The sequence below is a fragment of the Pygoscelis adeliae genome, unplaced genomic scaffold (assembly GCF_000699105.1).
Source record: "Pygoscelis adeliae isolate BGI_AS28 unplaced genomic scaffold, ASM69910v1 Scaffold407, whole genome shotgun sequence".
NCBI classification, from domain to species: domain Eukaryota; kingdom Metazoa; phylum Chordata; class Aves; order Sphenisciformes; family Spheniscidae; genus Pygoscelis; species Pygoscelis adeliae.
Window position 1 is genome coordinate 611,239 of NW_008825251.1, and position 22,729 is coordinate 633,967.

Consider the following 22,729-nt stretch of genomic DNA (forward strand, 5'->3'; position numbering starts at 1 on the left):
AGGCAAGCTGCGAGTATGCTTTGAAGCCATGTAGGAGCACAGATAACACTGGCACTGCTTTCTCAGGCTTTTCCTGTTGACGAGAAGCCAGGATAAACTGAACCTCATCAAGGGGAAGTAGGAAAAGCCCATTCCCTGGCTCGCAGCAGTGCGCCGAGCTCTGACTGCAGATTTGTACTCGGCAGCACAGTCCTATGTGGATGGCAGGAGCTTGCCATGGACTTGTAGGAGCATGACATGGAGCCTTTTCCCCTCAAGACAAACCAAGCAGCCTTGGGTGCAGAAGGGTTTCTGGGGCTGGCAGTACCTTGCCTGCAGTCAGCGTGGAGGAGCCTGGTTTCCCTGCCCCTCTGTGCTTCTGCTGCCTGTGCAAGCCCTGGCCATGAGCTGCTCGGTCCCACAGGCTGGTGTTCAATGGCCCTTTCATGGCAGGGCCTGCGCCAGAAGCTTCTGGCTGCTCCAGCTGGAGGCAAGCGCTGCTAACTGGTACCAGCACTGCTTCCCGGACACAGCAGGCTGTGACGTCTGATGCCCACAGGGCATCCCGTGGCAAAGTGCTGGCACTGCTGGATCTGGGGACCTGCAGTGCTGCCTGGGAGGTGTGCTGGGGTGGACACATCTGTGTTCCACCGTGATGGGCTTGCCTAGAGGCTGGAGGGGCTGTTGGCAGCCAAGAGGTGATGCAGGAGGAGCAGAGGGATTGCTTGCATTTTCACAAACCTTCTGACAGCTCGTGGCTGTTTCTATAAAGCATTCAACTTTATTGCAGCAGGGCTTGTGGCAGGCTGGGATGTCTTCATCAGCAATCACCAAAATGCCCTTTCTGATTTGCCTAAGCAGCACAATGCAGGCACAAGGCAGACCCCACAAAGTAGGTCACGGTTTGTGGCCTGTTCTCCTGAGAGCTTTATCAGCCTGTCTCCTGCAGCGGGGCCTGAGGCTCCTGCCAGGCAGTGGATGTGCCAATGGCGAGCGGGACCTGCCTGGGCTCCATAAGCCTGCATTGGAGCTGTAGGTGCAGACAGCAGATGGGGTAGGGGGAGCTTTGGACCCCTTGGCTGGTGCGCAGCAGTGGAAATCATGAGCCAGTTTCAGCACTTCCTACTCCACACTGGTTTGCTGGGAATTGCTGATGCATGCAACGAGAGGGACCCACGTCCCCATGCCTGGCCATTGTGGCTCAGCTCCCCCAGGCACAGGCTGTCAGGGACAGAGCAGCTCCAGGTGCTCAGCACCGCTCCCAGCCCAGTCTTGGTCCAGTCCTGTGGGTGAGCCAGGGAACCCCTCTCTGGCAGGGCAGGTGACATCGCCTGCTCTTGGACAGCACCAGAATTGTGGTATCCAGACCTGTTGCTCGTTGGGTGGTCTGCCTGGAAGCGGGCAGCCCCTTGTGAGACTCAGGGCTACAAACTGAGGCTGGGAAGGCGTAGGTCACCTTCCTGCTGTGCAAGGATGCTGAAGATTTGCTTTCCGTCTGGTATCTGCACTTGGCTGCTGTTCAGCACAGAAGCAAAAGGAGATCCAGGCTCTTGGGGGTCTGTGAGCTTTGTAGCTAATCCAGTAAGTTGTTCCAGCTGATCCTGAGCTTGCAAGATCTGAGGAATGCAAAGGCTGGGACTGATCCTGTTGCTCAGCCTGTGGGCTCAGAGGCAGCATCTGTAGTGCTGATTTTCTCCTGGCCCAGAATAGGTTCTCCTTAATTGCTTGGGTGCACTTTGGTGGCTTGTCTGTGTAACGGGATGGCTGCTCTCCCCCGTCCCAGCTTGCTGGAGCAGACCGGCAGCAGGGGCCAGGGCAGGGCACTGGAGGTGGCCACGTGCGGGCAGAGATGCTGGTGCAGCCTGCCTGGCTGATGCCAGATGCGCTGGCAGCCCCACTCATGGGTGGCTGCAGGGGCATCGGGGGTCTTTTCCCCTTTGCAACCTGTTTCATTTAATGCTTCCATCTAATCCAAATCAGAAATCTGAGCATACAGAGTGCCCTGCGCCTAGACCACCCCGAACAGGCTCCAGTCCTCAGCCTGTAGGATGTAAATATTTACATTCTCTCCCACAGCTCTGGGCTATCTGAAGAGCCAGATGGCTGGGCCAGGGCATTGCTGCCAGAGGCACTGGCACCTCAGCACCAGGGAAGTGGCTTGTGAAGGAACCAGCACCCCTGGCCTGGGGCAGCCGTGGGCACAGGGTGCCAGGGCGGGCACTGCCACCGTCCCCACAGGTGTGCCGCTGCCCGGTGCCTCCCGGGCCACTCACCAGCTGCCCCACAGCTTCCCTCCCAGGAGGTGCCACCTCCAGGCTGATGGGGTGGGCCTGGCAGGGGCTCAGCCCCGCGCCTTGTCTCATGGGACAGCCACCAAACACCTGTCTGCAGGACCAGCTTTCCAGCCCCGGTCGCACTGCTGGGCTTGGTCTGGTGCTGATCTGCCAGCCCCGTGGTGGTGAGCCAGGCCAGGGATGGCTGCAGGTTCCCTCTGGTCATGGCTGAGCCGTATGTTAAAAGGAGGAGTTAATCAGCTGGTTGTGGGTGAAAAGTTTGCCATCTCCTGTGAAGGCTGTGGGGTTTGCTCTCCTGCTGTGGGGCCGGAGGGGCAGTGGGCAGTGACCTCCCTGGGCGCCCTGCGCTGGCGGGCTCTCAGCAGTACCACAAGGGATCAGTGCTGGCCGTGGCCCCAGCCGCACTCTGGTGGCCCCCTGATCACAGGCAGAGAGGAGAGGATGCAGTGGGCTGGCTGAGTGTGCAGGCAGGGCCAGGTGCTGCCTGTGCCGGGGCGCTGGGGATGGGAACTAACTGGCAGAGCACCTGAAGTGGAGCTCGACATGTTACTTTCCCCATCCTTGCTGCACACAGCTACGCTTCTGCCCGGCCCTTTGCGCATCCCTTGCTCTTTCCCCCTCTGGCAGCTGCTCCAAGGGATGTTTCTGGTCCCCATTACAAATCGTCACCCGCAGCTCCCTTCCTCTGGCTGTCCCCTGCCAGCCCCATCGGTGCAGACTGCTCTTGAGGAGCCTGGGCTCCTTATCGCAGACACTTTTGCTGCTGCTCGAGCAGAGCTGGGCCTTTTCATGCTGTTTTCTGGTTGGGCCTGCCGCAGTGGAGCACTCTGGGAAGGCAGCTGAATTCCTTTCAGTGTTCAGTGCTGGAAAGTTCGCAGGAAGTGAAGGAAGAGCCGGAGCAGGAAGAGTGGCTCCACTCTCCTGGGCGGGAGGGGGGCCTGGGGCCCAGCAGCTCCCAGGAAAGGTGCCGGTCTAACCCCACCTCTTCTGCCCTGAGCTCTGCCCCAAACGGACCTGTGGGCCTGCTTCTTGTTGCCAGAGGCTGCAAGGCATCCTTAATTCCCTCTCTGCTTTGCCAGGACAATCCCTAGCTCTGGGCAATGGGCGGGAGGTGGCTTGGGTGCGTGGGTTGCTTTGGGTCTCAGCAGAGTGGGGTGTGCGATGAAAGGCAGGACTGTGCTTGGGGACACACCAGAGAGGCCAGCCGCCTCCGCTCTGGACCTACGTGGGCTGGTGGGGAGCCAAAAGGCCTCTCTAACCTGTCAGCCTCCATTGGGCAGGAAAGGGGGGGTCCTCCCCTTTGAGCTGCGTCTGTGTGTGGTGGCCATTAGCCATAGTCCCCCGTATGTCGAGGGACGTTGCTTGTGCTGCACCCAGGTGATTAGAGCCTCGCTGGGGCTGCAGTTCCCCCCAAAGTGCCTGCTATTTCTATATGTGGCATTTGCTTCACACGCCTCCTTTCTGTTCTCTCTGCAGCCGCCAAGCTTAAAAGTGCTGAGCCGCTCCCCAATGTCGGATGCCTGGGAGTGCAAGGCGCAGGACCCCTTTGCCAGCAGTGAGGAGCAGGACGAGGTGCCCCACCAGGTGACGGTGACGGCCACAGACACGGGCGGCCCGTGCCAGTGCCCAGAGGAGGAGCCCGACGGGGCTCCCCAGAAGCGGACGAGCACCCAGAACGGGATGCAGGACAGTGGGGGTGGGGGCACGGGGGTGAAGAAGAAACGGAAGAAAAAGGATCTGGGAGAGCAGGAAGGGGGAGAAAAAGCAGCTGTGGAGGTGAAACCAAAGAGGAGGAGAGAGCCTAAAGAACCAAAAGAGCCTAAAAAGTCTAAGGAGCCCAAGAAGCTGAAGGAGCCCAAGCAGAGGGAGGTGGCCAAGAAGCCCCGGAAACCTCGGGAACCCAAAGCCCCCAAGGAGCCTAAAGACAAGAAGAGCGGCTCTGAGCCTGCCCCCAGAGCAAGACTCAAGAAGAGCAGGTGGGTGGTGGTGTGACCTTGTCTCTGTGCCTGGTGTGGATGGGGCTGTGGGCTTGCAGAAGCTTCGGCCAAGAGAGCCATGCTGGGCCACCATGTTGCAGGGTGCATGGGCTCCTTGTGCTGAAGGCTGGACGTGCCAGTCGGGAGGCCAGGATGAGCTCTCTGGCCACGCAGAGACAGGACAGGCGGGTGCCCTTTTGGGGATGAGGCCCTTTGAGACCCCAGATCCAGAAGAGGACCAAAGAGTCTTGGCCTCTCCTTGACCTGGCCTTTGTGCTGAGTGTCCTGGGGGGCAGAGGGACCTTAGGGAGGTGTCTTACCAGGACACCGAGGTGCTGTGTGGCAGAGGGCCTGTCATACCTGTTTTGGGGCCCAGGCAGAGGGTATGTGAGTGAGACGAACCTGACCCTGGGCTGCCAGTTGAGGGTCCCCACATGCCTGGGGGCCGGCAGCCGGCCTTCCTGCGGCTCAGGTTTGGGTGGATGGTGGAGCACGTACTGTCTCCTCTCCCTCTCCTGGGCGGCAGGACCTGTCCCTCCCTTGCAGCTGCGGAGCTGTGCTGGCAGCCAAGGCCGGCAGCAGGGGGAGGCCTGAGGACTCCCTTGTACTGCACAGCTCAATGCCACTGCCTCCAGTAATTCCTCATCCTTTTAATTAACAGGCTGATTGGCCAGAAGCTCTCTGATTTCTTAGCTCTGATTTCTTTTTAAATGGGAATGAGTGCAGATAGCAGAGCAGGTCTCAACAGCACCAGTGTCATTTGGTTTACTGTTGTGGACTGGCGAGAATAAGTGTTTTTGGAGAGTCCTGTACAAAGCAGGCTTATCGGTTGGAGCTGGGCCCTGCTCGTGTACTATAAATAATCCATAGGATGAATATATTTCTACTGTAAATGGGATTAATACAGGAGCCAGCTGGGAATTTCTCAGCAAAAACTTTCTTTGTTAGAAAACACCAATTTGGTAGAGCTTCTCTCGAGGGCACTTTCCTGGAAATGGTCACCAGAACGGGCATCCCAGGGTCTGTGGGATCTGCCTACCTCTCTCCTGCCGTGGCTGCCTGCAGGACGCATGTGCAGGGCGAGGACCAAGCCGCAGGTCTTCCACAGCCCTGCTCCTTCAGAGCTCGCTGACACCTGGATCCTGGAGAGGCCAGGGCTGTGGAGCCGGCGCCAGGGTGGCTGTTAGTGCCGTTGGCATGGACTGGTGGTGAACAGAAGGTGTGGGGCAGCAAAGCTCCCACGCCAGGCTGGTGGGGAGCTCAGCAGGGCGAGAGCTGGGTGCCGAGTCCCTGGCGGGTCCCTGAGCTGTGCAGCGCTGTCACTTCTGGTATTCCTCGAGCCTGGGGCTCTGCACACAAGGAAGCCAAGGCCCCGCGTTGTTGTGGGCTGGTGAGCCGGAGCAGATGGGGATGGACAGATCAAGCAGACAGTGCCAGGAGGGTGAGGGAAGGGCTTCTCAAGGCCTTGAGGAGGCCTGCAGTGGAGGAGCTGGAGGTGGAGAGGGAAGGAGAGGGGCTGCAGGCAAGGAAGGGAAGGATGGAGCCCATGTAAAGGCAGCACTGGGCACCAAGGAGGATCCTGGGATGGGGGATGCAGCTAGCAGCTTTTCCTAATGATACCTCTGCTCCACCAGTAAGAAACTGCCATATGGGCAGTTCACAGAGGTCCACCCCTGCAGTGGGACCTTTGGGACCAGACCAAAGCAGGGAAGCCTGGTGAACAGCAGACTGTGGAGGCTTGGGCTCCTGGAGGCACTCATGACTCTCGTCCAGGAGCTTGTTGCCACCCTGGCAAGTCCCTTGGCTGACAGCAGTGCCTTCACAGGGTGCTAAAAGCAGCCCATGACAGTGCAACCTGCCATGGGTAGCTGGTGGGCAGGTCACTTCTGCTAGACATGGGGATTGTGGCGGGGTAACCCCCAGCTGCAGAGCTGGAGACCCTGGTCCCTCCTGCAAAGTCACGGCAGGGTCTGGGGGTACCAGGAGGGGGGCTGAAGGGTAATCCGCTTGCTGTGCTGGGGGCCAGCGTGTGGAGCCCTGGTGAAGAGGTCACTTCATGCAAAAAAGAATAGTTAATGTAACTCCGTAACACATCATGCAGCCAGAAGAAACTGTGTGTGAGAGTCTGGGAGTGCCACAAAGCTCTGTGCTTTCCTGATGCCCTGTCCCAGTGGAGCCTGAGCCTGTGGTACTTCCTCCTGCTCACTTGCACCTTCCAGGAGGACCTAGGTCCAGCCCTGCTGCTTGGAAAATCCAGCATGTGGGTCCTCCTTGCAGCTTCCCCTCCTCCGCAGCCCCTCTTTGAGCCTCTTCTCAGACTGTTGCCTTGGCCTCTGGGTCAGCCACCAGCAAACCCACCCACGGGAGGAATGGCCGCTGGGTGGAGGCACCCATGGGTGTCAAGGTGGAAGCTCTGCAGGGAACAGGGCTGTGTCCCCCCCTGTGCCTGCTGCCCGGGACAGAGACGGGGAGGTGGGCTGGGGGCCCCTGGCAGTGCGGGGAGGGAGAGGTGAACGGCAGGCAGGGTAAGCACTCCATGCAGATGAAGTGATTGCTGGGAGTTCTCTAAGTGGCAGATAATGGTGGCATAATTTCTTCTAAATTATTTCTAATCATAGCCAACTACTGGTTCATGAATGAAGCAGTTGTTAATTGTGACTTACAAATCAATATCTTGGGAGTTATTGCTTGGGTGGAAGCAGTGCTTGCAGTGCATTTTCAGGGCCTCTAATTGAAGCGCGGGTGCATTGGCCAGGGCATTTTTGGCCTGAACAGCAGATTTTTAACTGCTTGGTTTTTGTGAGTCCCAGGCAAGCAGTGATTTTTCTCATGAAACGGGGGTAAAACCTTGACACGGCTTTGAAACTAACCATTCCTCTGCCACTGTGCAGGTCTGGGATGTGGAGGGGATGATTGGCGGGGCTGTGAGTGAGGAAGGGGATGTTGCTCTTTGAAATCATTCCCTTAACAGTGTTCCTTGCAGAGGGTAAGGATGGATGGGTACGTTGGGAGTGGTTGTTTCTTACCCTGGTGCTTCCTGGGCATGTTCCCTTGCGCAGGCAGGTTGTAGTGGGTGCTGGGTGCCATGGGGAGCTGGGTGGCCCTGACCCCGAGAGCGTGCCACGGGGCTGGGCTGCGTCTTTGCATGTTTTATGTTTGCAGGAAGGTGGTGGGACTCACCAGGAGCAGGGCCCAAATCCCCTCCACAACTTGAGCATGGAGGATAGTTGCCTGGTGGGACAGAGCCTCCTGGTGGGCCCTTGGAGGTGGTGGTGACCGCCGTGGTGGGCCATTGCACCGGTGGGAGTCTGGGACCTGCATCCTCCCTGTGTCCATGGTGATTACGGGGCTTAACTCCTTTCAGCTAAAGGCACAGGCCAGCGTCTGCTGAGCTGCCATCTCGGGAGGGGACTCGGTGCTGTGGCTCAGGGAAGACAAACCATGAGCTGGAGCAGCTTCTGCCTCAACACTGGTGTAAAGGTTTACTGGGGTCTGGCAGGGCTCTGCAGCACATGCGGGAGGTGGCTGGCAGGATGGCCAGTGCTTCTCAGACTGGGCTAGAAGGTTTGTGTCTGGGGTGCCAGGACACGGGTTGCCTCTGGAGCTGCTGAACTGTATTCCTGACTTTCGCCAGTGCAGGACGTGTTTGTGAGTGCTCTGCTCAGAGCAGGCACCTCATTGCCATGGCCTGCTGGGCTTGGCGGTGGGGAGATCCTCCTTGCACCTGCGCTAGACAGAGGTCCCTGTCTCAGTTTCCCAGCTGGGGCAGAGGCTGCCGCGCTCTGGTGCAGGACCTGCCTTCACTGTGGAGACTTCATGGTCAGAGGAAGGGGCCACCCTACCTGGAGGGAAGAGGCTGGCCTGGTTCCTCCCAGCTCATCACCACGCCTGAGCCACTCTCCGGAGCATGCTGACCTCACGCATTTGGGCTCCCCATGCCGAAGGAGCAGTGAGGGCTGGTCATGAGCTGAACCCCATCTCCTACAGCCCCTGTGGGGCTGTTCCCCTGGCTGGTGGGAGCCCCCAGCCCCTTTCTGCCCCACACCAGGCCGGGGCAGGTGGACCCTTTCATCCCAGTGTACTGGAATTGGATGGAGAAACACTTGATGGCGATTAATGAGCATCACTGACTGGGGACCCCCAATGCTGGGGGAGGCCCCAGGAGCCTTGAGCTGCCTCTGGGTGATCCTGTGGGAGCAGAGCCCTGTGTGGGTGCCTGCTTGGCTCATCCTCCAGGATCCCTAGGACAAGATCTAACTGTCAGTCTGTCTTGGCAGCAAGGACACCCCTGTGGAGAGGAAGAAGAAAGGGAAGCGGAAAAATGAGATACCAGTGGACAGTTTGGATTTGGATCAGGATCTCCTGAGCCCATCCGTGCAGAGCCCAGAGGAGTCTGCAGAGTCGGCTGACAGCCAGGTATGTTTGAAGCCCTTGGCTGGCTGCTGGTGGGGGAAATCCCAGCTGCCTCTGAGTGGGAGAAGAGCTGGGCCCCAGGGCGCAGTGATCAGAGAGCACTTTCAGCAGTGTGGCTGAAACCTGCTGGGGGTTTCAGACTCTGGGGTCGGGGTCTACCAGCCACACTGCTTAAAGTCAGCTGGTGGCCCTGAGTTGGGTGCATGCTGCTGCCCTGGGCGCTGCACGTGTCTCAGCCTTGAGTTTCCCTCTCTTCCATGGCTCCTGGCAGCTCCCCTTTCCCGGCACAGCGCGGGGAGGCAGGTCAGCCCCACAGGGCTTGGGGAGCTGCGTGTGTCTCCACAGGGCTCCACTGCTTCAGGTCTCGGGGGCTGATGGGGTTGTGTGGGTCAGGCATTGATGGAGACCTTGGCACTGCTGTGATGGGTTTACCTCCAAGGGCTGCCTGTTCTTCCCACCACCTCCATCCCACTGGAGCAGGGGGTGGGCTGGAGATCAGGCAGCCCTGGGGCTTTCTCTCCTCCGCTCAAGCAAGGAGGAGGTACTTGGTCTAGCCGTCTCCCCCAGGACTGCCTTTTTCATCCCATACACAGAAACGCCGCTCAGGACGGCAAGTGAAGAGGAGGAAGTACAATGAGGACCTGGATTTCAAGGTGGTGGATGATGATGGCGAGACAATAGCCGTCCTGGGAGCTGGGCGAACCTCCGCGCTCTCCGCCTCTACTCTGGCGTGGCAGGCAGAGGTAGAGCTGGATGTGGGACTGGGGTAACAGGGCCTCCTGCCTCCCACAGGGTGTCCCAAGGGTGTCAGTGCTGAGGTTCAAGGAAGTGGGGGATCCCAGCACAAGGATGCGGTGAGAGTGTGCCTGTCTGGGAGGCTGCAGGCTGGCTTTGCAGGGACTGAGTGCACAAAGGGATGGGCAAGAGGAATGCAGGTCCGACTGTCCCCCTCCTGCATGGAGACTAAGGCCTCTGGAACATGTCATGTAGCTGGACGTGTCCCTGAAGGCATGACCCACCCACCTTTGCCTCCTGTCTCTGTAGCTCCTGTCCATGAGTTTAGTCTATTATTTGGGCTCTGCCAGCCAAGGGCTTTGTAGGTGCCAGGTCATCGTTTTCTGCCCACATTGCTGATCTCCATCAGTACCTTGGAGTGTAGAGATGCCCAGCCTGACACCTGCCAGCCAAACTGATCTGCCGGGCAGCATGGTAGGGATCTGGGCAGTGTGGCAGGGACCAGCTGGTGTCACTGCAGTTTGGGCCTCACTGCCCTGCCTCCTCTGCCCACTGGTTCAACGGTGGCTCCTGGCGGGTGCTGTCAGTTCCCTCCTGCTGGTCTGTGTGTTGGATCCTGCAGCTCATTCCCTCTCTCTGATCGCTAACAAAGCTGCCAGATAATAATGGTCACTAATTGTTTTCATAGTGTTCCTGTGTCCCTCTCTAGTCCCCTCTTCACAAGGCTTTGGTGTGGGTATTAGTCAGCTCTGCTGTTAAGCCAGTAAATAAGACCTGGCCTGATGCTCCCGGCCTCGCCCGGAGGGCTGCTGCACACCCACGGGAGGTGCTGCCAGTGCTGCTTCAGCTGCTGCCCGGGGCCATGTCCCAGCTGGACTCCTGGCAGTGATCTCTCCAAGCGAGATTTTCAAAACAGCAGGTGGGAATGGGTTGCCTTTGGCATGTGTCCATGCTGCCACCCTGCTCTCCTCTTAGTCCTGGACTTCCACCTCAATTTGTCCTGCTCCAGATGAATTATTAAAGCTGGTGTCTGACGGCAGCAAAGCTCTCTGCTGAGTGGCTGCTCTGGGCTCCTGCCAGCGGGCATGGCCGGGCCTGGCTGTGGCTGCTCCCAGGGTCAGGACTGACCCGGCAGGGCAAGACGGGAGTGCTGAGGCCTCAGGGCTGCTCTCCCCATGGCCTGGACTTGCAGCTTTCCCCCCTGGATCCTGGCCACATTCCTCAGCAGCTCTCTGCGGTGGTACAGGGCTCCTTTGGTAGCCTGCAGGCTGCCAGCGATGAGCCACGGTCCTGTGTAAGCTGGCTGGGCTGCAGGTCAGCGTGCGAGCTCCCAGCCATGGAGCGCTGGAGGTGGCTGCGATGGCAGCACTGTGCCCCTGGCCATGTTCACACAAGCCCTTTGTGACCAGGGTCAAGCTGGAGCCCAGCAGCGCCAGGATGGATGCCTGGGTGTGGGGAAATGGGCACTGCACAGTGGCTGCAGCGGGAGCATCTCTGCATGCTCCCCTTGGCTGTGTTACCCTGGCGTGCGGCAGAGCTCCTGAAATAGGGCAGAAATCCCCCTCTGGGCCACAGGACTGCAGCTGAGGGGTCCAGACAGAGCTGCTGTTACCCTGCTTGCTGTGTTGCAGTGCTGGGTCCAGCATCCTGCCCCACACTGCAGTGGGAGTGCCGAGGCAGCAGGTTGGCTGAGGACTGGGGCATGGAGGGGTTGCTGCAGCCCTGGGCACCGCCTTGGCTTTCCCAGACCCTTTTGGGTGAGTGGTGTGGGATGCCCTGGCTGTCTGTCTCTCCCCAGCCTGCCCTGTGCCTTTCTTGGAGGGGTCTTTCTAGTCTGCAAAGGGACATCTCAGGGCTGCTTTGCCTTGGACCAGACTCTGCCACCGTCTGAACAGAGTCCTCCTCCTTTCTGCTCTGCACTTTGCTCTTCCTCCTGCTGCCGTACCATATCCCAGCAAGGGCAGAACTGATATTTCTAATGCAAAAACAAGCTCCACATTTTTATTGTCTGTCCTCTCCCCTTAATCTTTCTGTGCCCCTCCTGCTACAGCGCAGACAGGCACAAGCCTGGTTCACTTGTCCCTTGGCATTTGGTGGGGCTGGTCCTGCCACAGCAGGTGGCTGTGAGAGCCTCGACCTCCCCACTTGCCATGTGCCTGCTGTCTCAGAGCTGGAAGCAGGACAATGTTAGGGCCACCTCCAGCAAACCTCGTGTGCTCAGCGTGAGGGAGTAGGGTGGGAGCCCGCGGGTGGCCAGTGAAAGGTCTCTGCAGCCTCATGGGGTGATTTCCTCATGGCAGAGTTGAAGCCTGCGGAGTGAAGGAGGTGGCACTTTGAGCCTGCTGGGAAGAGCTGCATAGACAGTGGTGGGGCTGAGGTGCTGTTGCCTATGCCCTGTGGCCATGGGCAGGCAGCAGCACCAGAGAATGCCTGTGGCAGGACCCAACAGCCCTGCTCCTGGCTCTGCTGGAGGCCTTGGGGCCATCCAGCACTACAGGGTTGTATAAACGCCAAGGCAAGTCAGAGATCTGGCATGGAGAGTGGCTGGGAGCAGGAGATGTGCATGTTTTGGCATATTTCCTTCCTTGAGTCTCGGGGCAGAAGCACCCAAGCTCCCCCCTCTTTTCTGGGAGACTTGCCACCCTCTCTGGCTGCTCTGGTCTAGCTGGAAGGACCCGCACAGCTAAACACGACAGTGCTGTGGCCTTGCTGGCCTGGGGAGCACAGGCAGAGGGCGAGTGTATCTGGGCTGGCAGCACCTGCACCCTCGCACCCAGCAAGGATTCCCCAAGCGCAGCTCTCCCATCTCCCACTGTGCTGGCTCTGGCTGCCCGGCCGGTGGCCTGGGAGAGGAGCAAGCAGCCATTCTGTGCTGGGAGGGTGCCAGAAGCCAAGCCATGCGATGAGCTGGGAAAACAGTGCTCCACTCTCCTGTCCCTAGGAGCCTCCCGAGGATGACGCCAATATCATTGAGAAGATCCTTGCCTCCAGGATGGTGCAGAAGGAGGTGAGTGGCAAAGATGTCACTGGGGCTGGAGGTGCCTGGGCAGAGGAGAGACGGGACTTGGCTGCCTTGTGCAGCAGGGATATGAGACGTAGCAGCAGTCGGTGCTGCCATGCCATTCCTTGCACTTGCTCTTTGCAGGGTGCTGCTGGGGTATGCCCGGACTGGCACCTTTCTGGGTTGGGGATCAATATGGTGCTTGTCCTGCCCTGGGCACCAGAAAGCCTCTGGAGAGGAGTCAGGCCTGGGCTGATGCCCAGGAGGTGTTTGAGTCCCCCATGCTCAAGGGTGGTCTCACACCACGTTCCCGAGGGCCCCTGAGCCTCTGGGGCAGGCAGCACGCTGAGCATCTGGCCATCCTTGCCGTCTGTGGGGCTCAGCCTGCCTGGAGCCTGTGGCCGGGCAGGGGATGCACGTCTGCGCCCAGGCCACAGAGGATGCCCCCTGGTTTCTGCACAGGCTCTGACTCGCTAACTCTCCTTCCCTTGGTTTCAGGCTCATCCCGGAGGCCTGGCATTTGAGATGGAGGAGTTCTACGTCAAGTACAGGAACTTGTACGTGCAGTGTTGTGGTGCTCTGTGCCGCGGCAGTGGGCCCTGTGCATGCAGGAGTGAGGGCTGTAAGCTCCCACCTCTGTCCCATCCCCAGCTGCAGCCCCAGCATCCCTGTCTCGCTGCCCCTGTCCTCCTGAGCCAGCCCTGGTGGAGGGAAGCAGGAAAGCTGCTGCAGCTGCACTGCTCCGTCTTGGCCTGGACCTGGGCCACGGCTTCCTCCAGTTTGGGGTTTCACATGGCGAGGCATAGGCTGGGTGTTCTCTGGGTCACTGGGAGATCACTGCTGGTCTGCGCGGCAGATGGGATGGGGCCCAAAGGCCTCTTTGGTCATGTTTTGTTGATTTCTTTTTTCCTCTGCAGCTCCTACCTCCACTGTAAGTGGGCAACTCTAGAGGAGCTGGAGAAGGACCCCAGGATCTCCCAGAAGATAAAGCGCTTCCGGAACAAGCAGGCTCAGATGAAGCATATTTTTACAGAGGTGAGAGCTGAGTCTGGCAAGCAGCTGTGCCCGACCCTGGCACACCTGGGCCTGGTGCGGTGGCTGAGCAGGCCAAGAGCCGAGCGCTGCCTCTGGCACCTCCCTGCCTAGGTGAGACCAGCTTTAGGGCCAAAATTGAGGGCTGGAGTGGGCAGGCAGGGCTCACTGTGCAGCTGTGCCTGCCCTGCCTGAGCTCTGCCGTAGCTCAGTGATCTGGGAATGCTGCCCAGAGCCCTGCCTGTGCCCCCTTGCTGACACCATGGCAATGCCCAGGCAGCAGCATGGCACCTCGAGCTTCCAGGCTGGTTTGAACCAGGGCACAGCACAAGAGGGTGAGCGGGTGGGGATGCTGGAGCCAAGGGGCCATGACGGTGCCCTGAACACCCATGGTGTAACTGGGGGAGGTATGGGCAGGGTGACAAATGTCTCTTGCCAGGCACTGCCAACCCTGGAAGCGTTGCTCAATGGGAGGGAGGCAGCGTGCAGTGCTGGAGATGCTTTCATGGTGGAGCAGAGATGCTATGAGAGAGAGGGAGCTATAAATACTTGGGCTTAGGGCAGCTCCTGCCTGCTCTGCTCTATAAGCAGATTAATCTTGTTTAATATGAAAGGTGTTCTATAATTTATCTTACTGCTCTAGAGATAGTTGTTGGATCTCCTCAAACTGCCCCTTACAGGTGTAAATCAGGCCAGTAGGCTATGAAAATTTCTCCATGGATGTAGCTGGAAAACTGAGGGGGTGTGTAAAATTTCTCACTCCCAAGTCCGTTTGGGTCTTTCCCAGGATGCAAAGAAAAAGCATGTGTTGGAACGCACTGTACCACTAACAATTTAGCAAGGAGCAAATGCTCTTTCCTGTGACTAACTGGGTCTTGGGGAGCTGTCAACATAGAAGCCTGTTTTTTCTCCTTCCGAAGCCCTAGACAATGTGTCTCTGACGACCACTGCTAGTCTAAAGCCCACTCCTCCCCAGGTGTTCCTGGCAGGAGGATGAGCCCTTGCCTCATGAGTGGTTGCTGCTGGTGACTGCTGAGCTGAAGGTAGGGAGAGAGAGGCAGAGACAGAGAACAAGGTGTCATCCCTTGCAGAGGAGTGGAGTTCATCGGGTGCTATGTGTGCCTCTGTGCTGTGGCAGTCACAGCTCTGGATGCTGCACATAAGCTGGAGCATACAGCTCAGGGCTTTGTACCTTGGGGCCAGATGGGCTGGAGTGGATGTTCCTGCCTCCCAGCAAGGGCAGCATGGAGCCTGTGGCCACTCTAAAGCAAGAGCTTTGCCTTCTGCAGGGCTCCTGCGTCCTCCCTGCCCAGAGACAGATGTCACGTACCTGCATCCAGGGCACTTGGTGTGCTGCGCACAGCTAGCAGCATCCTGGGGACAGATGTCCTGCAGCTGTTTACTCGTGCCCACCATCTGTTTAACCCTGGAATCGCCTTGAACTTACCTCTCTTTTCACTCTTTGCTGTCGCAGCCTGATGAGGATTTGTTCAACCCGGACTATGTGGAGGTAGATCGAATTCTGGAGGTTGCTCACACGAAGGACCCTGACACCGGGGAGGTGAGTGGCTGCATTGCTTGCTTGCCCCACGGAGGGAGGGAGGCTTGGCAGGAGGCCCAGACCCACGACATGCATTGCGTGTCATCTCTGAGCACCCTGAGGCCTTCCCAGCCTTGCGCAGCCTGAGCCCTGTCCCCGTGGACCCCTTGGCACAGGGGTAAATGGAGGGCTGCTGACCGTCCCTGTGACTCGCTCTCAGTCACAGTCTGCGCCCGCACGCTGGGGCTGAGTGGCCGTGAGCCTGCGCTGCCTCTGAGCCTGTCTGTCTGCACTGCAGGAGGTGACTCACTACCTGGTGAAGTGGTGCTCACTGCCCTACGAGGAGAGCACCTGGGAGCTGGAGGAGGATGTTGACCCAGGGAAGATTAAAGAGTTTGAAGCCCTCCAAATCCCTCCAGAAATCAAGCACATGGTAACGTACCCAGAGGTAACGTACCCGGCTGGCAGCTCGCTGCCCTGGGCAGGCAGGGACTGTCTGTGTCATGCACAGGTCCAGCAATGCTGACCTTCTTATCCCTGCTGCTGCAGTGCAAGCCCCATATCCTTCCCTCTGGATGGGTTAGTTAGCAGTATCTGAGGGTGGGATCCGGAGGCCAAGATCTTGCTGTGAATCAGCTGTCAATGACTGTTCTGAAGTGTTGTCCTGATGCACAGCCCCAGAAGTTGGGTCTGGCCTCGCTGAGTGTTAGCCTCTTCTTCTTCATGGACCTTGCTCCTGCTCTCTCCTCCTAGGAGCGCCCGGCATCCGAGTCCTGGCAGAAACTGGAGAAGTCCCGGGAGTATAAGAACAGCAACCAGCTGCGGGAGTATCAGCTGGAGGGAATGAACTGGCTGCTCTTTAACTGGTATAACAGGTGAGGAGGGGCTGGAGCCCTGTGCTCCCATGAGGAGTCCTGCTGGCAGTGGGGCCCTGGTGTGTGCAGTCACGGGAGCAGCAGAGCTGGGGAAGCAGAGCTGAAAAACAGGGGCCTGACAGAGCAGCTGCTGAGTCCTTCCAGAGCTGGAGCTGGCAGGCAGCTGTCAGAAAAATTGTGTTTGTTTTATCTTTGCAACTGAGTCTTTAAGAATGTTTCTCCCTGGTAAATGCTGATGAGTCTTGGAGATAGTAGGGCTCAGCTATGGGTCTAAGATACACCTGATTTTTGGTACTGGCCAAGCTACTGGTGACCCATTCCTGTGGCAGGAGTGCGGGAATATGCATGTTCTCAGCTGCAGCAGGCCATCAGATGCATCTTTCACTGGCTAGTGAGGACAGCATCTTTCACACTAACTTTGGGTGCATCATCTTGCAAGAAATTGGATGGTCTGGCTTACCCAGACTGGTTTGGGCCACTGTACCAATGTTGACTCACCCTTCACGCTGCAGGGTCAGAGAGGTGTGGGTGGAGGTGATGTGCCTGACATCCCATCAAGGAGTTGGTGACAGGGTGGTTCCTGCCCCTGAGAGCCACATTCACCTGCCCCTGTCCATCTCTGCAGGAAGAACTGCATCCTGGCTGACGAGATGGGGCTGGGGAAGACAATCCAGTCAATCACCTTCCTCTCAGAAATATTCCTGATGGGCATCCATGGCCCCTTCCTCATCATCGCACCTCTCTCCACCATCACCAACTGGGAGAGGGAGTTCCGCACCTGGACGGAGATGAATGCTATCGTGTACCATGGCAGCCAGATCAGCCGGCAGATGATCCAGCAGTACGAGATGGTGTACAGGGACACGCAGGTGATTGACGCGCACAACACTCCTAGATGCATCCCCCAGCCCTGGCTTCCTTTACTTGGGAAGCACTGAGCTGCATGTGGAGCTTGTGGTTCATCTGGAGAGAGAAAGGTGATCTTTTAAGACTCCTTTGCTGGCATGGACTCAGGGTGCACTGTGTATGAGTGAAGAACAGGCCCAACTCATGCAGAAAGGGGAAAATACAGCAGAGCCCCAGCCACATTTCTTGTCCAGGCCTGTTTGTCTGCCCTGAAGCAGTGTCTGGTTTGGAGAGATGCAGTCTGCGGCCAGAGGGGAGGCTTGCAGGAACCTGCCCGCTGCTTGAGAGAGATGTATCTGGGGAAATCCCAGCTGGGACCCAGATGCTAACACTGATATGTTGACAGGATGTCTGACAGTGTCCTGCCACCCTTCAGGAGTCAAGTACTGCATATGGTTTATGTCTCCCTAGGGTAATGCTCTCCCTGGGATCTTCAAGTTCCAGGTGGTTATAACCACCTTTGAGATGATCCTTGCCGACTGCCCGGAGCTGAAGAAGATCCAGTGGCGTTGCGTGGTCATTGACGAGGCACATCGCCTGAAGAACAGGAACTGCAAACTCCTGGAGGGGCTAAAGCTCATGGCCCTGGTGAGCATGTCCTGCCCAGGTTCACGTGAGAGCAGGGTGGGCCAGAGATGGCCATGCCTACCAGTCAGATGCCACTGCCAGCTGCTCAGGCCCAGTGCCAGGGCTGAGAGCTCCCTGTCAGAGGGAAAACCATCCAGGACCCATCAGGTCGCTGAAGCAGTGCCAGTGATGGGGGGCCCTTTGATGGATGGGGCACTGGTGCCCTGCAGCCATCACAAACTCCTTTTTGCTGAAGTGGAATATTAACCCACAGCAGACCAAGTCCCCCATGCCTTCCCATCTGTGTGCACTCCCTGGCAGAGCACTGTCTGGCCTTGCAGCACAGCTTAGGCTGCTGCAGCACATGGAGGCAGTTGCTGACCAGCCGTGCACAGCATCCTCTGGCCATGGTGTGCCTTGTACCCTGCGGTGAGCAGGGCTGCAGTATTCAAGCTGGTTTCTTACTGCTCTGCAAACATGGGACCAGTCCGTGCCAGGAATGGGGGTGCAGGACTGTGCGTGGTGAAAAAGGGATCAATGAGCTGCTCTGAGAAATTGATTTGGATGTCCAGCTCCTTTCCAGCCCTGGGAAAGACAGCACTGCTGTTTGCTGGACCGAGGGCCATCAGGCCTATTGGATCTCCCAGCCCTACCCAGCTTCCATCACACTCAGCTGTAGCTGGGCCAGGCCTCCAAAAATTATTAGTCTTATGTCTGCAGTTCCCAGACTCTGCTGTTTTCCCGTGACCTTGTGTGTTGTGCAGGTCCCTGCTGGGTTGTGAGCAGCCTGGGGCAAAGCAGGATTGCTGCTGACCCCCCTTCGTAATCATCACCTTCCTTTGTACAAGTCCTTTGGGAGCCTTACAATTGCCCTTCTTTCGTATCTGGTGACTCTTGGGGACATTCCCCGCATTAGGTTGGGCAAGAGGATTAGCCTGAGCACTGAGCGAGCGCCCCGGGAGGCCTGAAGCCAGAGCCCGCAGTGTCGGCACAGGGAACGGAGTGCGTTCTCCTTGAGGGGTCATCCGCTCCTCACCCCCTCAGGTCTTGGGCGGTTGTCTGGACCCCTGTCTCCTTTTATTGTGCATGTACCTACATGGTGAACCTCTAATAAAAGCTCCTCCTTGTTCCCAGTGCACACTTGACGCAGTCATACGTGCCCCTGCTGATTTTGGAGCACCCTGCTCACGCTGGCCCTAGCAGCAGGTCCCTGATGCCCCTCGGTATCACATGGCTCTGGGACATGTTCCCTCTTGTTCTACCCAAGCCCTGAAGAGGGACATCCTGCCCCCAGGTGCACGGAGGCTTGGGTTCTGTCAGCATCCCCATCCGGTGCCAGCACAGCCCTGCCTGAGGGTCTTGTTGCCAGGGCAGGGCTGAAGCCTGGGGGCAGTGTGGGATTCTCAGTTTTGGCTGTTGTTGCTGCACAGAGCTGGACTGGGACACATCCAGGGGAGCGTCCTGGGAGCCACAAGACAGTGTTGCGTGGCAGTGTCTGGGTCAGGGCTGGCACCACGGCCAGGGGAGCCTTTCAGGGAGTGTGTGTGCCCCCAGGCCACCCAGAGTGCTCCTGAGGCTGGAAGACAAAGAGCATTGTGCTCTTGGGACCCCTTGGACCCAGCCAGTGTGTCTGAGCCCTCAACCTGTTTTCTGTGTATACCCAGGAGCATAAGGTGCTGCTGACAGGAACCCCCCTGCAGAACTCGGTGGAGGAGCTCTTCAGCCTCCTGAATTTCCTGGAGCCACAGCAGTTCCCCTCAGAGACAGCCTTCCTGGAGGAGTTTGGAGACCTGAAGACAGAGGAACAGGTACCTGGAAGAGTGATGCTGGTGACTGTTAGCACAGGCCACTGGGATGCATGGTCACCAAGACAGGCACGCACTCAGACGTGTGCTTCATGGAAGTGAATAGGACTCCTCATGCCAGGAGAAGCAAAGTTGTGACAGAGCCCCTAGCACTGCTTTGGAGAGAGGAGACCAGCCTGTGCCAAGGCAGTGGTCTGCTCCCTACCTAGCTCCCTGCTGCCCCTTGCATGCTTGGGCAGCACAGCTCACCCGACTTTCCCACCTGGTCTGTCCCTGAGACCAACAGGAATGTAGGGGGATCAGTAAGTCCATGTGTCAGTCGCCCGTGTCACGTTCCCCTGGGGAGCCGTCCTCCAAAGTTCCCCTTGAGCATGCGTCACAGAAAGCAGCTCAGTCCCCTGGGCTGTCTTGCTGCCATTTGAATGTCTGGCTTAAGTGGAGATTGCACAAAGATCATCATTCTGAGGGAGCAGGCACAGGCACATAGAGCAACCATCATCTCAGCTGCTATCGAAGGTCTCAGCTCTCCTCCTGCAGCAGACACATTTACCCAAGGCTGCCAGCAGCAGAAGCGTGCGGAGTTCATGGCCCAGGGTCACTCACATGCCTGCCCCAAGGAAGCCGGCCCCTGAAGTTGTCCTGGCTGTCAGCAGAGCAGCTGCTTCATGGTCATTTGTAGTGGGTTTCCAGCCTGGGGAGGCTCTAGCGTTGCAGGCCGCTCCGCTGTTGTCACCATGTGCTTGCCATGCAGGGAGGGCAGTGAATCTCTGCGCTTGCTCTGGCAGGTGAAGAAGCTGCAGTCCATCCTGAAGCCCATGATGCTGCGACGGCTGAAGGATGATGTAGAGAAGAATCTGGCACCCAAGCAGGAGACCATCATTGAGGTGGAGCTGACCAATATCCAGAAGAAATACTACCGGGCCATCCTGGAGAAGAACTTCTCCTTCCTCTCCAAGGGTGCCAACCAGCACAATATGCCCAACCTCATCAACACTATGATGGAGCTGCGGAAGTGCTGCAATCACCCATATCTCATCAACGGTGAGGGCTGTGCACAGGAGGTGTGGGGGGGACGGATATCACTGCAACATATACTGGTCACGACCTGCAGAGCTCACCCAGCTTGGGAGCCAGCTGAGGCCCTCATGCCATCTGCTGCTGGTGTGGTTGTGCATCCAGGCGCAGCACAGGATGCAGTGATCTGCCTTGTTGCCCTCACAGGCAGCCCAGCTCCCTGCAAGTGCTGCTCGCTGTTGGGCACCTCAGGGTCTTGCGAGGCTTGCTTTGTTTGGGGGTATTCTGGCATGGGACCCTCTCCAACATCCCAGCCTGGCTTGTTCTGCCAAGAGCTGGTGCAAGCCCTGAAGAAGGAGTAGAGTCACAGGAGTGAAGGGGCTTCTGGAGGTCTCTAGTCAACCTCCCTAGATCTGATTGACTGCATGGGTTCTGTTCCTCATGTGGTGGCTTGCTGTTGCCCTGCACGGGAGGCTGGGGGCAGCTGCACTGCCAGCCTCGCCAAGAGCTTACGTCTCTTCTCACCTGGCAGGGGCAGAGGAGAAAATCCTGGAAGACTTCCGTAAAACACACAGCCCAGAGGCGCCAGACTTCCAGCTGCAGGCAATGATCCAGGCGGCCGGGAAGCTGGTGCTCATTGATAAGCTGCTTCCCAAGCTGATTGCCGGTGGGCACAAGGTGCTCATCTTCTCCCAGATGGTGCGCTGCCTCGACATCCTGGAAGACTATCTCATTCAGAGGCGGTTAGTACAGGCTTCAGTATTCACCACAGCTCCTCCACATCACCTCCATCCTGCACTGTAGATACAGAGTGGAAACAGCCCAAGGTGGGGATTTGGCCATTCTGTGCCCACGTACCAAAGAATCTGAGTTACAAGCTACTGCTGGTGGGTGCAGAGACCCCAAAGCTGGGCAGCTCTGACCTGTCCATTCTGCGTTGCCTGGGGCTAGTCCTAGGAGTGACCACATGGAAATAGGCCCTTCTCTTGGTCCTGGTTCCCATGAGCCTCATATCCGTGCACCACGCGTGGGGTCATTGATGATTTTGCCATCATAAGAGGAACGACTTTTGGGAACAACTACAGTGCACACAGGCTGATGGGGCCAGAACCTCCACCTGTGCACAGGTCCTGCCAGTAAGTCCCAGCTGCCTGCATGCCCACACACAGCCCGGGGGAAGGAGCAAGAAGGGGTTTGTAAGCTGCAGCTAGTTCAGGCCCTGCTGTGATCCTGCTCTCACCTCTTCCCCTCTCGGAGCAGGTACACCTATGAGCGCATTGATGGGCGGGTGCGCGGGAACCTGCGCCAAGCTGCCATCGACCGCTTCTGCAAGCCCGACTCGGATCGCTTCGTCTTCCTCCTGTGCACGCGGGCAGGTGGGCTGGGCATCAACCTTACCGCTGCTGACACTTGCATCATCTTTGATTCGGACTGGAACCCACAGAACGACCTCCAGGTAACAGGCTGGGCCGGGACAGGCTGCCGGGAGGTCCTGCAGCACAGCTCCTGTCACTCATGCCAGCCGGGGAGGGAAGGGCAGCAGCACCTGGCTGTACTGGGCATGGGGTCCTGTGCTGGGAGAGCCGGCAGGAGTGCAGACAGAGGGGACACGTCATGGGGGAGATCACGGTGTGGCACTAAAAGCACGGGTGGGCCACAGGCCAGGCAACACTTTGTCCATACCTGGTGTTGGAGGGGGTGAAGTGTTGGGTGCCCCCATCTGCAGAGAGCCAAGGCTGACACAAGCCTGAGCCTTGTGTCCTTGCCTAGGGGTGCAGGGGTCTCTGATTCCTGCTCCACAACCGTGCAGGCCTGGCGTTAACCAGCACCCGTTGGCAGACCCCTGTCAGGTCAGCCACAGGCAGTAGATGAGGGTGCTCTGGTGGGTGGGAGCTGATTGTGGCTCAGGTGGGTGAGTGGTGGGTGCTGGTGCAGGGGGGCACAAGCCCCATGGCTCACTGTGCTTGATGCTGTGCCCTCTGCACTCCCAGGCTCAAGCTCGCTGCCACCGGATTGGGCAGAGCAAGGCGGTGAAAGTCTATCGCCTCATCACCAGGAACTCCTACGAGCGGGAGATGTTCGACAAGGCCAGCCTGAAGCTGGGCCTGGATAAGGCTGTGCTGCAGGACATCAACCGCAAGGGCAGCACCAACGGGGTAGGATGGCTGTCAGAGTGGGGCTAGGCGGGAGGCGCTGCGGGAGAGCTCTCCTCCTTCCCCTGCAAGTCACTGCGAGGTTGGAGCAGAGACCTGGGCAGGCTTCTGGGGAGGGAGAGCCCGGTCCCACACACTCACATTGCTGCTGTCTGGCCTGGCAGGCTGTCTCTGCACTGCCATGGGGTTGGGTGACACGTGGTACTGTGTATGGGTGACAGGGACTGAAATTCCTGACAGTCCCTCAGGCGGTGTCTTGAAGTAACCTCTGCTGTAGCAGCAGCAGGTCTGGGTTGGCTTGGGGCATCTCTGCCCTCCCTCCTGGGGCTGATAGAAGAGCCTCCTCCTGCTGTGCAGTGCCCAGGGTGGCTGGCCAGGTCAGTGATGCCCCCATGTTTTGGGCAGGTTCAGCCGCTCTGACAGAGGGAGGTGGACGCCC

The 22,729-nt window shown here is 58.3% G+C and overlaps 1 protein-coding gene across 1 annotated transcript in view; it reads left to right on the forward strand.

Annotated features, from left to right (window-relative positions):
- Window positions 1–3,434: 3,434 nt before the first annotated feature.
- CHD6 (chromodomain helicase DNA binding protein 6) overlaps window positions 3,435–22,729 on the forward strand; it is a 49,788-nt gene continuing 30,493 nt past the window's right edge. The window contains 17 exon segments of the mRNA XM_009329355.1: window positions 3,435–3,506; window positions 3,750–4,249; window positions 8,527–8,665; window positions 9,256–9,405; window positions 12,339–12,404; window positions 12,897–12,955; window positions 13,316–13,433; window positions 14,905–14,991; window positions 15,269–15,403; window positions 15,724–15,845; window positions 16,471–16,714; window positions 17,163–17,339; window positions 18,983–19,126; window positions 19,909–20,164; window positions 20,670–20,880; window positions 21,398–21,593; window positions 22,129–22,293. Of these exon segments, the coding sequence (XP_009327630.1) occupies window positions 3,435–3,506; window positions 3,750–4,249; window positions 8,527–8,665; window positions 9,256–9,405; window positions 12,339–12,404; window positions 12,897–12,955; window positions 13,316–13,433; window positions 14,905–14,991; window positions 15,269–15,403; window positions 15,724–15,845; window positions 16,471–16,714; window positions 17,163–17,339; window positions 18,983–19,126; window positions 19,909–20,164; window positions 20,670–20,880; window positions 21,398–21,593; window positions 22,129–22,293 (2,841 nt within the window).